Source organism: Mastigoproctus giganteus, chromosome 6 (genome assembly GCF_048544385.1).
Source record: "Mastigoproctus giganteus isolate SK-2022 chromosome 6, ASM4854438v1, whole genome shotgun sequence".
Lineage (NCBI taxonomy): Eukaryota > Metazoa > Arthropoda > Arachnida > Uropygi > Thelyphonidae > Mastigoproctus > Mastigoproctus giganteus.
The window spans coordinates 212,843,173-212,860,848 of NC_143580.1; the positions used below are offsets into that span (position 1 = coordinate 212,843,173).

Below are 17,676 nucleotides of genomic sequence, written 5' to 3' on the forward strand. Positions count from 1 at the left end.
GCTTCTTGCCCTAATGGTAGCTGAGCATTTTGGTCTCTTGCTAAAGCTATTGGTCACAACTTTTGCCCATCTCTGCTCCCACCTCTGTCAAAACCAGATGATTCTGTTGTCACTTCAGCTAAGGATAAAGCTGACCTACTAGAATCCCATTTTTCTTCCAACTGATGTATTAATGATCTTGGTAAAACACCTCCCACCATTCCCAACATGCATGCCTTTTCTACATATACTTCCAATGGCACTGTTCTTCTGAATTGGCTTCTATAATTCCTGCTCTCTCTTTCAAAACAGTCCAAACACGTGCTGCCACCAGCCGACATCCATTTACTGTCCAATTTCAAACTCACAGAACCAACTTTTCATCTTTCTTGTTTATTCACTCAACTGCCGTTTTCTGGAACAACCTTCCTTCATATGTCTTTCCTGAAAATTACAGTCTACAGAAGTTCAAGTCTGATGTCAACAGATATGTTCTCTGGTCTTCTCAACCTCCAACCTAAGCATGGTACTAAGTACTATAGGTTCTAATAATTCTCGTTTTTGGGGTTTTCATTAAAAAAAAAAAAAAAAGCTGTCAACTTCCATAATGACAAATGGAAGTTTACAGCTTAAATAAAATTCAAGGCAGAACTAGACAGACATTTGGGGTGAATGGATGGTTAAAATGGGATTTTTTTTTTTTTTTTTGGCTGATTCTATACAAGCTTTCTTTCTTGCATCATATGCCTCTACTAATGCTAATGCTAATAAGCAAAAATTTGCAAACACATTTTCTGCTTGGGAGGGAAATAAAAACATGCTCCTAATAGTCACTTCCATTTTTCAGTTATATATGTAAAATATAAACAAAATTATACAATGAGTACTGAGATCTCTTAAGAAAAGTTAATATATTGATATACTGCAAGCAGAATTCAAAAAAAATCAAAAAACATTTCCCATAAATGAAAAACAAAGTTGGCCACCTGCCAGGTGCTGTGCAATTCACAATTGCAAATTTTTGAGTGCAATCACTGCTGGGTAATTAAGGGTGGAAAATTCTGGTGAAAAAACCGGTGGATCTATAGGAACCCATTGTGTCACAGAAATGAGTGTAGGTTTGGTGTAAACTTACACTCATTTTATGTCTTTGCAAACACTGCCTTCTGCACTCAAGTTTTTATGTCACTGTGATTAGAAGGTTCTCTGCCTACCATACAGTCCCAATCTTGCACCAAATAATTTCTATCTCTTAGAACTCCTTAAAGGTGCACCTGTCTGGCAAGTAAGTTGCAAGATGTCAGTATGCAGTAAACTTATTTAGTGGGTAAAGACCGTTAACACCAATTTCTTCCATGTTGTGGTATATGTCTTGGGGTCAAGTGAGACAAATGTATTGCCACCACATATTAAATATGTGGCAACTATATTGAAAAGTAATGTGTTCAAAAGTCTTGTGTCAGACATGCATCTGTGTAACAAAGTCCTTCACATAGGATTGCTTGTTACATTCTTTTTTGAAGCCCTTGTATGCAGCAGATATCAGAAATCGCTTAATTTAATTGCAGTAATTTGAAAAATGTCAAATTATTTCACACTCTGAGCTATCAGAATCAGGTTAATTCTATCGGCTGCTGTCACGTGTCAGAAGCATATTATTTTATAAAGAAAATTTGTAAATACAAAGATAGATTTCAAGCACAAGCTGATCATTAAAATTTTAGTATTGATATGTTAGTAGAGTACATCTAAATAATATAATTTTTAAAAATATTTTTTCAGGGCTCTGGCCAGTATGATGTATCACAAGCATGGGGTATTTCAGAGGTAGGGTTGTTTTTTTTTTTATCTCCTATTTCTAATTTTTTTATACATATACTATAAAGGATGTCCATAATTGAATTTATAGTGTGCACACCTATGTCCTCTGTGGCATCTGGCTTGGCACAATACATTGCCACCCACCACTTATTTGGAGAAGTTTGGGTTAATTCCTGTCTCCTGCTGCTGGAGGAAGCCTTTGGGCCTCCTCTTCAGTTTGAAATGTAGTTAGCCAGTCATAGGCAGGGAGTGAATACAATTATACATAGTTTTCCTGCCTGTGAACACTTGCTTGTACAGTCAAATGCCATGTGGGCCATATTAGGATTAGTCACTAAATATGGGTGGTATGTGAGGTATACCAGGAGATGGCTACAAAAGGAAGTGAAATTGCTTCCATGCCCACAGCTGCCATTGTAAGGCAGTCATGTCTTGTTAAGCACACTTATAAAAGTAACAAATCAATGGATTTGTATGAACATGTAAAATTTAGATATTTCAGATGATACAAAAGTGATTTGTCGGGGGGGGGGGATTGGTAATAAAAGTTTGAGATTTTCACTATCACTTAGGGTTTTGTCTCTGAGGGTTTTAAGTTCCAGCTGCTTGATTATGACCCTTGGACATTGGTTACATTAAATGCTAAGTTGTAGAATCATCAGCTTATTATTATTTGTGATTTGTAGTAAATTAAAACTGATTTACAGCATGCTGATTGGAATAGATCACAACTTTGGCCACAGATGATTGTAGAATTTTACTTTTTGATATACTTTGCCTCTTTCCCTATCCCCCCAAGTTCATTTGCTGTTTTATTACTCATTGAATCTGACTTTCTGTAGTCTGTCTTCCATATGGGCAAAGTCAAATTCCAGCATAATTTTTTGTTTTTGCTAAAGCTTACAATAGTTCTAGACTTAATTTTTTTTAAGTTGCAAGAGTGCCAAATTTGTTTCTTTACCAAATAGCAGTCAGGCTTTCTGGTTCCTTGCTAAAGCCACTGGTTGCAACTTCTTTCCATTTCTGTTCCCTCCACTTACATCTTAATGGTTTTACGAAGGGTTTTTTGAAAAGTTTGTGGCCTGAGTATGAAGGGTTTATTTCAGGATTCTGGTAACATGTTACCAACGTAGTTTTCTTTGGAGTTAATACACTATTGACACCATTAATTCCAGCTGTGAAGATCTTTCTTTGCAGCTGGAATTAACTGGAGGCTCAAGAGAAAGATTTTCTCTTGAGCCTCCACTGAAATGAAGTCACTATTCAAAAATGGATTCCAGCTGGGTATTTTTTCAAATTAGGAAATAGGTGAATGTCCAATGGTGCGAGATCTGACGAATATAGAGGATGGTCCAAGATTTTCAAGCCATGCTCATGCAGTGCAGCCATAGCAGTGACAGACCTGTGGACAGATTTGTTGTCCATTGCCTTTGTGACTGTCTGGCCTTTCTGAAGGTGATTCACTGGCAACACTCCATCAGCATTCGAAAGAAAAACTAATGCCATCACCTTGCCAGCAGAAGGAATTGACTTGACTTTCTTTGGAGGGGAGATGAGCTGTGTTTGTGCTGTTTGGACTATGACTGAAAGTGATAGACCTTGTAAGGAAATTTGCTGGATCTACTTGAAAATGTTCACTAGACTTGCAACTATTGTACCTTTTTGATTACCTTTTTCATAACGAGAAACTGGCGGTGTACCAAACTGTCACTCATCACCCAATCATGCACACTGTCAACTTCTGGAGTGATGGACATTTCAGGTCTTAGCTCTTCCAATTGTAAAAGAATATTCTTTCTCACAAAAACTGAATTTGCAAAATTTTGAAAGGCAGTAAAATTTTCCCTTGTTTTAATAAGTACTGGCTCAATCCTATCCACCAGACAAATTACATTATGAGCATTATTCAGTATACCCAAACATAAATCAGCATATTCCAAACAATTAAACACAACATGTTCCCATGTTCCAGATCACCACACGTACAGTTGCATCTTGCTACAATTCCAAGACTGTTCAGTTTAGCAAAAAATGATCCGTGATCTGTTAATAAGAATATTAACATTGTACATTGTACCTAATCTACGTTATACATTCTTATTAACTATTAAAAATCAGAGCCCTGTAGCTCTGATTTTTAATAGTTAATAAGAATGTACAACGTAGATTAGGTACTAGCCAGATTGGTTTGATATAATTGACACCATTAACATAAGGAAAAAAATTGAATGTTATTACCTTTTTCTGCACAATTCCATTTGTTTTGCCATTTTTGTAAAAGGAGCTCCCAAATCCTCTTCTTTTCATTTCTCAAGTCATTTAAGGTGTTCATTTCAATGCCCAGCAAATCAGATTTTATACCTCTTCTCAAATAAAAGGATAGGCTTCTAAACACTAACTGCAAATCAGGTGGAATTTTGCCAGCTAACGCTTGCAAAGCATCTGTGGAACCCATTCTGCTGGAAATAACCATTTTGAGTAACATAACTCGATGTATAGATTAGAGCTTTCTGGTGTTGGTTACTTTGATTGTATGGCTAAACCCAGATTGATGCACCATACATAAGAAGCGTATGTAATGTAGGCATTACAATACCCATTTATATTACTGAGTGGCTGTATATTTCCATCAAGAGACAAATCATTGTTTTTCCACAACCAGCTGAGCTGGTCAAGAATATTTGAATTGGTTCATGATTGGGAGTTAACAGACTCCAAATTACATGAGTAGAATCTTTTGCTTGTCATTGGTCATTCTCTTTAAGTTGCAGAAGTCCTCATTGGTCATCAAGTTTTCGGATTTCTATGCAATTGTGCCAAGTTGGTTTCGATCCTCATTCATCTCGCAGTTGCGTTACAAGTCATGTCATTACCGCATGCTTTGTCAGAGTCACCATCATCGTTGTCTTACATATTTCAATTGTTTTGCAAATGTCCAAGTCAGATTCATAAAATTTATGATCTAGTATAAGCTCTTTGTTGTTGTCATAGATCTTGACATATTTCATCTCTGTCATTGCGAAATGGACTGCGCAGTGTCTTGCACTTGTACTCGCTGAGATCCTGAGCCAAGTCAGTTTCTATAGTGTCGTTTCTTGCAGATCTCATTAACACTGCACATGTAATTTGTGACAAAGCATGACAGAGTAACATGATCCAACAGGATAGTATGATTAAGTGCCTGCCTGGCAACCCAAAGGTCGTGGGTTCAAATCCCGCCTCGGACTTTGATCAGAGTAAAATACAAAAACTTTGGGAGGTGCATTATGGCCACAGAAGCCTATGCGCCAACAACTAACAAAAAAATAAATAAATAAATAAAAATAGTATGATTGTAACAATACAACAATACAAATACTTGTATTGTTGCAATCATACTATTCAACAAATGGCTACAATCAAATGAGTAATTAGGCTATTGGCCTAACCTCTTCCAAATGCTCATTTGGTAGAGTAAGCAGCAAGTGTGCGTATCCTATTTATCACTAACATTTATCAGTAGAGTAAGTAGCAGGCGTGAACATAAATTACATCGTTCGTGATTTCAGTTCTAGATGTTCGAAATTTAGTAGGTGTCGTCAAAGATGTTTACACATAAAACATCTTTTGTACGTACAGGGGACACTCAATTTTTTTTGTATTGCAGGACCTGTAATTAAAAAAAGACAGTTACTGAGACTGTATGAAACTTAGTGGATTGCTATTTCAAGTGTTATACATTAAGTACTGAAATTTTTAACACTGTACCACTACCCTTTCATATTCAGGCAACGAACTATTCAAACGACCCATGTATTTTTAATGTGCACCCACATTTGATTTTTTCTGTATGTTACTTTTCCACTACTTGCTTATTGGTAATATTGGTAATAGAGCAAACTTATCTGCAAAAAGATGTAACCCTCCCAAACACTTTCCCATTCACTTCATAAATATATGTGGTCTCAGTTCTGATCTCTACGATGTCCATTTCCACTTACAGTCTGCTAAACTCCATGTACTTTTCCTGACAGAATCTTAGTTATTGATTGATTCAACTACTACTCATCTCAGTTGTCCAAATTATTCACTATATGGTTCCTTTTGCTTCAACGGTGGTACTTGTGCATATTTCCATTCTGATATTTCCTGTCACAGACTTAGTAATTTTGAATCTCCTATGGCTTAAAATCTCTCTACTACGTTCCGTCAAATTCGTCTATTGCCTTTATTGTTCTCCCAACTCCACTAATCACTTGGAACTCTTTGAAAGTTGATTTTCACCAGTCCAAATTTCTTAACAGTGAGGTAATTTTCTTTGGTGACTTTAATGTTCACAACTCCAGCTGGCTTCCATTTTCTAGTCACACCGACCTGATCAAGATGCTGAGGCTTTTGAAATTACTAATGACCTTGCACACATTGGTCATTTACTTACCAGAATACCAGACACTCCTACCCACACAGCCAACACATTTGATCTGTTTTTTTTTTTCTCACAAACAATCCTGCTAAGTACATGGTCGATGTGAGTGGAACTTTTGGCAACTCAGATCACAACTTGGTGATGCTATCTTCTCCAGTGGAGCCATTCTCTCATTTCTGTTCTCAACCTCATGTTGTTTGGCATTACAAGAATGCAAAATGGGATGATCTGTGAGCTTTCTTTTCTTTTCATTGGTCGGATTAATGTTTCAAATCTTCTGACATCAATGTTTGCTCAGATATTGTAAGTGAAATTATTCTTGTAGGGATGGAATCCTTTATTTCACACTTCACCTTAAAATCTCATCCTTTATCTAAGCCAAACCTTGGTTTTCTGATAAATGTGCTAAACCTGTTCAAAATAAGAATGTTGCATATCGAATTGGCTTGTTTCCAATAATCCAGGTCCATTTTCTGCCTACACGAAAGCTTGCAACAATTGTAAAGTAATTATTAATCAGTCCAAACTAGGTTTTGAACAGGCTAAAAATAGAAAACTTGCTTCTTGTTCAAATGGTAGTCGAGCATTCAGATCTCTTGCCAAAGCTGTTGGCCTCAACTTTTGCCCATCTATTCCCATCTCTGTCTAAACCATATGATTCTATTGCCACTTCAGCCAAGGAGAAAGCTGACCTGCTAACATCCTATTTTTCTTCCAACTCATGTATTATTATATTGGTAAATCACCTCCCACCATTCCCAGGTCTTGCTGGTATTTCTCCACTTGTTCTCAAAACCTGTGCTCCTGTACTTACTCCTGTTTTGTGCCGCTTTTTTTTTTTCACTTTCTCATTCCAAAGTTGTTTTTCCTTCTGCTTGGAAATTTGCCCATATCCAGCCAGTTCCCAAAAATGATGGCAGATCCCTTCCATCCAATTATTGTCCCATTGCAATTACTTCTACTCTTTCTAAAGTAATGGAGAAGTTAATTAACTGCCAACTCTTAAACTATCTATAAACCTTCCATCTGATCAATGCCAATATGGATTCCGTCACTGTTCATCCACTAGTGATATTCTGGCTTATGTTACCTATCCATGGACAAATTCAATGGAAAGTTTGGTGAAACTGAGGCAGTTGCTCTTGACATTTCAATGGTTTTTGATCATGTTTGGTATAAAGGCCTTCTAAATAAACTTCCATCTTATGGTTTGCCAACTGTTTTTTGTAATTGGGTATCCAGTTTTCTCTCTGACTGCTGGTGATGGTAGATGGCTTTGTCTTCTAACTTCTCCACTAATGCTGGTGTTCCCCAAGGTTGTTCTTTTCTTTCTTCCAATCTTTTCCTCTTGTATATTAATTCTTCTATTGACCAGAAATCCTATCCATGGTTTTGTTGATGATAGTGTATAGTGTTCCACCTTCCAATTTAAAAAACCTTGCCTGCCTAAACAGCTTCATCTTCTTGAATATACAGTAAACCCTCATTAATCCAGATCCTGGTAATCCGTACGTTGCTTAATCTGGACAGCTCTAAAAAAATTTAAAAGTGTAAAAATCAAACGACAATCGGGCTCAAAGGTCATATGTATTGTGTCCGAGGGCATTGGGCCATGATGACTCACGCTGCACAAACAACCTGTTTCCCAGCTGCGGTTCAGACAGTTGTTTGTCGTTTGCTCTGCAGTTGCACACGCTTCCATCTTTTGTTGTTTGTGCTGTGCAGTTAAACAATGTCTTTAAGTATGCCTACTGTAGGACAGAAGCGTAAGCATAAAACGCTTTCTCTTCACAATAAACTATCGGTGATAGAAAAACTTGAAAAGGAGCTTCAGTGTCCAGCATCTGTCTTGAGTATGGCATCGCAAAACAAACCGTGTCAGACATTAAAAAGAAAAAAAGTGAAATTCGTAATTTTGTTCTCAAGTTTAACGTGGAGAAAGAAAAAAATAAAGTTAAATGAATGCGGATGCCTGCTGATAAAGCACTAGATGATGCTGTGTACAAATGGTTTTCCCAACTTCGTTCGTCTGGTTTGGCTGTGCAAGGAATAGAAATTCAAGCAGCGGCGGAGAGACTGGCTAAACAGTTAGGAATTGAACAATTTAAAACAAACTGAGGTTGGCTTCTTAGATTTAGAAGACTGCATAACATTTCAAACAAGAAAATGTGTGGGGGAAATTCTTAGTGCTGGTTTTGAAGCTGTTGAGCCTTTCAGGAAACAACTGAATGATTTTATTCAAAAGGAGGGTTATCAATTGAACCAGGTGTACAACTTTGATGAGACGGGACTGTTTTGGTGAGCTCTGCCTGAAATCACAAGCGTCAAAGACTGAAAAAACCACTCCTGGAAGAAAAATAATCAAGGAACATGTTTCAGCATTGCTGTGTGCAAATGCCGACGGAAGCCATATATTAAAAACTGTCATCGTTGGGAAAAGCAAAAAAGCACATGCCCTAAAAACCATTGTAGTAATGGACAATCTACCGGTACACTACTACAATTCCCGCAATGCATGGTTTACCATGGAAATAACAATGGATTGGTTCCATAAGAAAGCTGTGTCAGAAGACGAAGTAAAGGCCTTGGTTTTGCTAGATAACACACCAGCCCACCCTGACGTTGACAAACTCGTCAGTCGAGATATGAAGATTAAGTGCATGTTCCTGCCACCAAACACGACATCTGTTTTCCAGCCTATGGACCAGGGGGTGATCTACACAGCAAAGCGGCTCTACAGAAAGAAGTTTTTGAGTGAAGTCGAGGAACCACTAGTTGGTGAAGAAGACAGAAGAGGACAACAGACAATTGAAAAATTTAAAGTCGTACAACGTAAGATCTATGATTTACAACTTTGCTGATGCTGCAAAAGAAATCAATTCAAAAACTTTGGCGAATTCATGGAAAAAACTTCTCTTAGATGAAGAGGCTAATCTAGAAACAGATGGTTGTGAGACAGAAGACTTTAATGAGACTACAACAAGGAAGGGAAAAGGCTGTGTCCTTAGAGGAGATAGAGTCATGGATGGAAGAAGATGATGATCCTGGCTATCACATCATGACCGAAAAGGAGATCGCAGATAGTGTAATGGGAGCAGCAGAAAGTTCAGACGAGGAAGAAGATGAAGTGAGTAACAACTCTCAGCCAAAAATTAAGGTAAGTTAAAGACCACTTTAACTTCATGATTCAGTACGTTGAACAATCAACAAATGAAAACGTATCTGCCTATTATGATCACTTAAGACACCTACGTGAATTGGTAGTAAGGGAAATAAACTGCAAACAATCACAAAAAAAATAAGTGATTTTTTCAAACCAGTGAATGTGGCAAGTGATGTAAGTGAAGATGAACCAGTGCAATCTTGTTCTAAGTGATTATGGACATTATGTATTTTTAATGTAAATACAGTATGTATTTACTACATATTTTTAATGTAAAATAAACATGTTTTTACTGTTATCCACATACATTATGTTGTTTAAATAAGCTTTACCCACATTACAAAGCATATTTCATATAATCCGGACTTTCATTAAAACGGACACCTCTCAGCCCCTATTAGTCCGGTAAAATGAGAGTTTACTGTAATATATACTACCAATTCCTTAAATGCTGATCTCCAGTAGGGAAAAGATAACTTGTTGATTTCAATCTTTCTAAAACTCAGTCCTCTGATATCTTGCAAAAAATTATTCTTCTGCTTCAGTGCTTATCTTTGATGACACTCCAATTTCTAGGCAAGATCGTATATATCTGTTGGGGATTACCCTGACTTCTAATCTCTCTTAGCATAAGCACATTACAAATATTGCTTCCTCTGCATCTAAAAAAACTGGGTTTTCTCTTTTACTCTTGGCATTACTTTTCTTCTAAACAGCTGTTCACTCTATACAAATCACAAATTTGCCCTACTATGGAATATTGTTCCCACATCTGAGGCTGTGTCCCCAAAACCTTTCTCAGGCTTCTAGAATCCATTCAGAAGAGAGCAGTTAGGTTAATTGATGACTTAACACTAACAGACTATTTCTCTATCTCTCAGATGTTCTGTTTCTGCTGCATGCATTTTCTATATATACTTCCATGTTCTTCTGAATTGGCTTCTGTAATTCCTGCTCTCTTTTCCAAAGCATCCAAACATGTGCCGCAACTAATAAATAAATAAATTTTCTGTTTATACTCTGGAACGACCACACAGTTAGAGGAGTTCATAAGATAGAGAGAATACAAGAAGCAGTACTGTATTTAGCAGTCACGGCTTGAACCCCGTCACTCAAGGCACGTGTACTTATGCACCCGTGCGCCTCACCACTCAGCTACGGCGGCCTTAGTCAACATCCTTTTACTGTTCAGCTTCAAGCTCACTGAACTAACTGTTCCTCCTCATTTATTCATTCTACTTCTGTTTTATGGAACAACTTTCCTTCATACATATGTATTTCCTGAAAATTACAATCTACAAAAGTTTGTCTAATGTCAACAAATATCTTCTTTCATCTTCTAAACCTCCAACCAATGCACGGTACTAATTACTATAGGTTCTCATCATTAGTGCCGGCAGAATATTTTGAAAGGTGGTGCAGAAAAAAAAACCTACAGTAGAACGTTGATTGTCCGAACCACCACCACCTCAAAAAAAATTACAGTATCTCCTTTTAGATAGTATGAATCAGAGCTGTAATACTCAATATGTTCTACGTTGATAATAATATTAGTAAATTAATAAGAGGAGTTTACCTCAATATAGTACGTGGAACACTTCCGTATGATACCCTCCATCTCCTTTTAGTGCACTGGTTGTTATGCTGATCTATTACTCCTGCTGCTAAATGCATTCGTTTCCAATTATTTATTCGAAGATATATGCGGTATAGCATAGAAAGTCTTAATTTGTCATTACGGGAGTTAAAAATCAAATGTTTTCTTTAGCTACTGTGTGGACCCAAGGCAGTCTCCCATGACCATGATGCATCTTTGTCCATTGTGAGCATGGGAATATGGGGGGGGGGGGCTAGCTTTCACTCTGTCTGCTGCAAGCCGTTGCAGACATTTCGTTTGTAATCGCTCAATTGTTATTTTTTTATTATTATTATTATTAGCTATATGGTGCAAGGAAGCCTGAAGCTTATGCTGCACCAGCCAAAAAAAAAAAAATCCCGAGTTACCCTGAGAGAGAGAGAGAGAGAGAGAGAGTGTGAGTGAGTGAGTGAGTCAAAAGTAGAAGGAAATCACCAAGAAATAGAAGAATGGTGATATTCAGTTCAGGACCCTGGGTGTGCCAATTCGTGGCTATTTCAGAGTGAAATACTGTGTCATTTTGCTTTTTAATTTTAATACTGCTGCCCCTTTGCATTAATAATGGCATCACTGCCATATAAGGGAGCTTCTATCGACAATGTGTTGTCAATAGAAGACAAGATAACAATTATTAATAGACTGGAAAATGGAAAAACAGGTGTATTTATTGCTAAGATTTTTAAAGTTGGTATAGCAACCATATCTGACATAAAGAGTAGAAAAAATGAAATTTTAAAATTTGCTTCAAAGTTATACAATAAAGATGACTCTAAAAAAGAGGAAAACTATGAAAAAAAAAAAAAAGCTAATGATGAGAAAATAGAAGACGAGGTGAACCTGTTTCTGGACCTCTGTATGCAGAAAAGTGTTTCACTTGAATCAAAAGTTTAAAAGCCAATCTGAATTTAAAGCTAGTACAGGATGGCCGAAAAATTTCAAATTTCACCGCCGTATAAGGGAGCTTGAAATTCAAGGAGAAGCTTTATCGGGTGAAGTCCTGGAAGCAGAAGCTTTTAAAGAGTCTTTTCTGAAAATGGCAGAGGAAGAAGGTTTTTCCAAGGATAAAGTTTACAATGCAGATGAAACTGGTCTTAACTGGAAGTCACTCCCTCGTAAATCACTTGCACCATGAACACTACACAATACACTATATACACATGACTGGATATGGGGAATGCCTCTTCACAAGATGTACAAAAGCGGCTAATGAGGGAAACCCTAGGATCTGCAACAACAACACTTGAATCCCCTGCATCACAACACGAAATGGCTGTTCCTAACAAACAGTTATGGTGTGTGTGTGTGTGCAAATGCAAGTGGACAGCATGTTTACCATTGTTGGTGATTGGGAAATCCAAGAATCCAAGATGCTTTAAAGGTGTAAAGTGTCTGCCAGTATGATATAAAGGATAGAAAAATGCCTGAAGTCCAACATTCTTTTGGATTGGTTTAGCCAAGATTTTATTCCAAGTGTGAAGATGCATCGAGAAAATGAGCAAAAAGCTGGTAAGGTTTTGCTTATTATTGATAATGCACCATTACACCCTCCTCTTGAAAAATTGAATTTGATTGATGAGAAATTCGTTGTCAGGTTTTTACCTCCAAATGTTACAGCCCTGCTGCAGCCAATGAACAAAGTGTTATAGAGAAACTTAAAACAATGTAAAAAAAAAAAAAAAAAAGTCTTGCGTCGCTTGCTGCTACCAGAGGAAGATGAAGAGAGCACGGTTGAGTTTTCAAAGAAGCTCAACATTAAGGATTGTTGCTACATGTTAGCAGATGCCTGGAACATGTTGTCGGAGAGAAAACTGAAATAGGCATAGCATAAACTATGGGGGTGCTGCCGAAGAGACGGTTGCACATGTGCAAGATTTGAATGAAGATGTAGGTGAGATTGTAACTTTATTTCGAGGGATTCTCAGGTTTTCCGAATGTGGGCAAGATGTGCAGAGGCATGGTTAAACAACGATGCAGACAATCCTGGTTATCTTATTTTAACTGAAGAAATTGTTGCGTTAGTCCAGGATGAAGAACAGGCTAACTTTAATTAAGGTGATTCTGATAACAAAGAAGACCAAGCAGGCCCACTTACACAGAGGCCTGGCACCTCTGTAGCCAGGTGGCAGGAGCAACAGTGCATAGCACACACTTCTTGATTAGACTGGGGTTCAAGCCCGTGATCACCAAATACTGAGGATGCGGAAAGGTCAGGGAATGACCACCTCATATCCCTGGAGCAATATGGCCTTAGTTGCCAATGCTCCTAAAAACCAAATAACAAATAACAAACAAACAGAGGCCTTAACTGGCTAGAAACTGCAATGACATGGTGTGAGCAACAGTTTGATTGTAGTTTTACAGAGATACTGCTATTAAAGAGGATAAGAGACCACCACGAAAAAAAAGATAATCTTGGATGGTTGGAATAAAAATTCAAGATTACATATTTTAAAAAATAAACCTTCCCAAGATTCATTATATTCATTATATTTGTGTGCAATTACTTGTTTGTTTATTTACAAATTGTACAAGTATACCTCGAATAACGAATAGGATGTGTTCCACGAAATTACTTCGTTAAGCGAAACTTCGTTTTCAGAGGTAAAAATACTATAGCCAGAATAGGGATACGTTCCTATGTAAAGAAAATGAAAAGCTTTTTTTTCGAACAAAGAAAAGTTTTATTAAATAAACAGTCAACTTACATACAAAGTGAAATCACATTTTAAAATGAGTCTAAAGTTGATTGCTTATGCTTTTTTTTCTCTTTCATTTAACAATTGCCTATACGGAGTTATTGCATTTAACACTGATCGCTTAACAATAAAACTTCTTCCTAAATCAGGATCATTTTCACTAAAAAAATTTAAAACGTTTTCAATGTCATTTAAGCACCTTTTTAAATCTTTGGTTGTTAACACTTTTTCAGCAGGAACTTCTTTAACTTCGTCTTCATTATATTTGTCTTCGTTGCTAACAAGGTTTTCTAAATCTTCCACTGAAAAACCATCATCTTCTGCATTCAATAAATTTCTAACATCCTCTTCATCGACATTTTCGAAACCTATTGATTGAGCCATCTGGATAACTTCATTTCTAATTTCTTGGATGTTATTTTCTTCTTCTAGTACAACTTCTGGCCATATTTTGCGCCAAACTCCATTTAAGCATTTCTTAGTGACTTCTTTCCAAGAACTATCACAGATAATAAGCTTTAAATGATGCTATTACTCCCTGATCCAATGGTTGAATCAGGGACGTTGTGTTTGCTGGAAAAAACACAACTTTGACAGGAATGCATGTGTCCAACGTGTTAAGATCAGTAGGATGTCCCTGAGCATTGTCTAACATCAAAGTTGTTTTTTTGACAATATCGTTTTACTTCAGGACAAAAGTGGTTAACAAACCAATCAGTAAATAACTCCTTGGTAACCTACGCTTTTCTATTTGCTTTCCATATTACAGGTAAATTAATTTTTATGTTACCTTTTAACACCCTCGGATTTTCTGAATGGTAAACTAATAATAATTTTAATTTATAATCGCCAGAGGCATTTGATCCAAAGAGTAACGTTAAACGGTCTTTGGCTGCTTTGAACCCAGCAGCTGATTTTTCTTCAATAGAAATGAAGCTTTTTGTTGGTAGCCGTTTCCAGAACAAACAGCTTTCGTCAACACTGAACATCAAATTTGGTGGAAAATTTTCACGTTTAATTATTTCCTTTAGTTTTTCTGGAAACTTATTTGCAGCTTCTCCTGTTAATTTTACACTATGAATCCTGGCCCGTTTTTTAAATTTCTCGAACCAACCACGAGAAGCCCCAAAGGTTTCCGTAATTTCTTCAGTTTGTTTAGATTTCAGGTGATTAAACTGGAATATTTTTTTTAAGTTAAATGGGTCTTGAAATTGCTGACTTCATTATATCGAAGCTTCGTTATCAGAGGTAACGTTAACCAAGGTATGCCTGTATTTAAAAATACTCACGTATTGCTGAGTTATATACACTATTGGTATTTTCAAGGTCACAGTAATTCTACCGAGTCAGCCATTTGGATGTATCCAGGAGATAAAAGAACTACAGCAGTGCCACCTGCTTGTTCAGTGGTGACTAGAAATTCGGCATAAATTGCGTAAAATTATTAAATTATGACATCACGAGGAAGCTTCACCACTGATTAAGTGCTACTCCATTTATATGGCTGCGTCAGGTTTAGTAGATCGGCAGCTTAAATCCCAAACCCGGATACATGGTGAGGGTTGACATCAGGAAAGGCATCTGGTCGTAAAAACTATGCCAAAACCAAAGAATAGATGTGTTCCGGTTAAAGAAGTTAATCCAGAGCTAGAGAAGAAGAGAATGTAAGTGTTAGAATTGGAACATTGAATGCCGAGCCCATATAACGTGGGAAAAGGCGAAGACAAAGAAGAAGAAGATTTGTTTGTTTATTTCTGTTTACGTAAAAAAAAAAAAAAAAAAGTGATTTATAGTTGAAGCCATATAAAGCAATTAAGTAAGTTAAAAATAAATGTAATACATAATATGCATCATTTCTTCAAAACATATTGGTTATTATACAAAACCATTTCCTAAATCAATTATTTTTTTTATAATATTTTGAAATACAGTAGTAATAACCTTGCATACAATAAATTAATTGTAGGCCTAATTACACTTTGTTTCATATAAACTGGGTATTCTCGTGTATGTTGATTATCCGAAACAACATTGGTCCCAATTAGTTCAGGTAATCGACATTCTACTGTATTACCTTAGAGTCACCTAGTAAGTTATTACATATACCCATTTGTATTGTGTCTGAAAATTGCATGTGTTCTCTGGTCGATTTGTCAGTTTTGCTGGACTTAAAATCCTGTTTCTGGGGGAAAAAAAACTTGGATATCTATGCTTGAGACTCACTAACTCAGCCACAGACTGAAAAACACCCATCATGTCATCAATAGAATTCGTACCCGGGCCTTTTCCACTCGGTGTGGGAAGGATGGTGACGATATCACTGTGCTACCAATGCAGACGAAGGTGGTGCATGTATAAAGAAATTTTATGTTAGCCAAATTTTCGAATACATGCAATATCTTAATTAAGTCAAGTTTGACTGATTTATGTGTACAGCCAATCCAACATTTCGTGGTTGGTGGGAGAAAGTACTGTGCTGACTGTGAGCACATTCGGGCAGAGTGAAAAGGGCACAAAATTTCGTCATTGACAATGAAGATTTTATAAACTCAACTATATCAAACTATATTCGCAGAGAAGCTGAGACGATTGAAATTTTTATTTAAAGGTAATTACGAAAATTAATGAGGTATAATTGTGTTTTGCAAGAGTTATTTTAATTTTGTTATTGTTTTGATAATTATTTTAGGTTTTTTTTAGAATTTGTATTGTTTTAATGTTTCAATAAATTAATGAAAAAATTAAAAATTGCTTATTACTTTGACATTCAAAGGGATTGCACTTGCACCACCTTGCACCATGCTGCTGTGGCCCCATGGTTCTTATACCTCTTGTGCTGCTCCTGCCCACCTGGCCTCCGTAGCCAGGTGGGCAGGAGCAGCAGTGCGTAGCACACACTTCTTGATTAGACCGTGGTTCGAGCCCGTGACCACCAAATACGGAGGATGTGGAAAGATCAGGGAATAACCACTGCATATCCCTGGAGCAATATGGCCTTAGTTGCTAATGCTCCTAAAAACCAAATAACAAAGAACAAAGAACTGAACAATTTTGAATGGTTTTCATTAAAAAAAAAAAAAAAAAAAATACCTCTTGTACTTGGGGTTTTCATAAAAAGAAAGAAATAAAAGGAACAATTTTTTTTTATAACAAATTTCATTTGAGTTGGTGTCAGATAATGCTACCCAACATGATTTTTACCTCCAACTCCAGGTATTATTGATCACAATACCTCTGAATGGTGTTTGTTCATTGATGCGTCAAAGCTAAGTTTGAAAGCAGTATTGCTTCATAATGGAAATACTTTACCATCAATTCCTCTTGTTCATGCCGTTGGCCTGAAAGAAACTTACGATAATATGTCCCAGATTCTTGCTGCTATACGTTACAATGACTATGGTTGAAATACTTGTGGTGGTCTCAAAGTGATTGGACTGCTTTTTGGGTTGCAAGGTGGTTTCACTAAATATGTTTTTTCCTGTGTTTGTGGGATAGTCATGCAACAGCCAAACACTACATCGTACAACACTGGGACAAAAGAGATGAATATATTCCGGGCAAAAGCAATGTAAAGTATGTTCCATCTGTTGATCCACAAAGGTTTTTCTTCCCCCTTTACACATCAAGCTTGGACTGATTAAGAATTTCACTAAGGCACTGGATAAAGAAAGCAGAGGATTCGCATATTTACTGAAAATGTTTCCAAATTTATCTCATGCAAAGCTGAAGGAAGGAATTTTCATAGGTCCCCAAATAAGAAAGCTCTTAAAAGATGAAGAATTTCAAAGAAACCTGAATGATGTTGAACTGGCTGCATGGAGATCCTTCAAGGCTGTAGTACATGGAATCCTCGGAAAGAGAAAAGAAGAGAACTGTGAGCAACTGGTGACAAACTTGCTGAAATGTTACAAGAACATGGGGTGCTGACTGTCACTGAAAATGCATTTCCTTAAGAAAGCAGAGGATTCGCATATTT

General features: G+C 36.8%; 1 protein-coding gene across 3 annotated transcripts in view; it reads left to right on the forward strand.

The window, feature by feature from the left end:
- Window positions 1-17,676, forward strand: part of hppy (MAP4K3-like protein hppy) — a 394,076-nt gene that overhangs the window by 194,023 nt on the left and 182,377 nt on the right. For all 3 annotated transcript variants that reach the window (XM_090376708.1, XM_090376710.1, XM_090376709.1), the window contains exon 12: window positions 1,762-1,806. In XM_090376708.1, coding sequence (XP_090232834.1) covers window positions 1,762-1,806 — 45 coding nt within the window. The remainder of the gene's footprint in view (window positions 1-1,761; window positions 1,807-17,676) is intronic.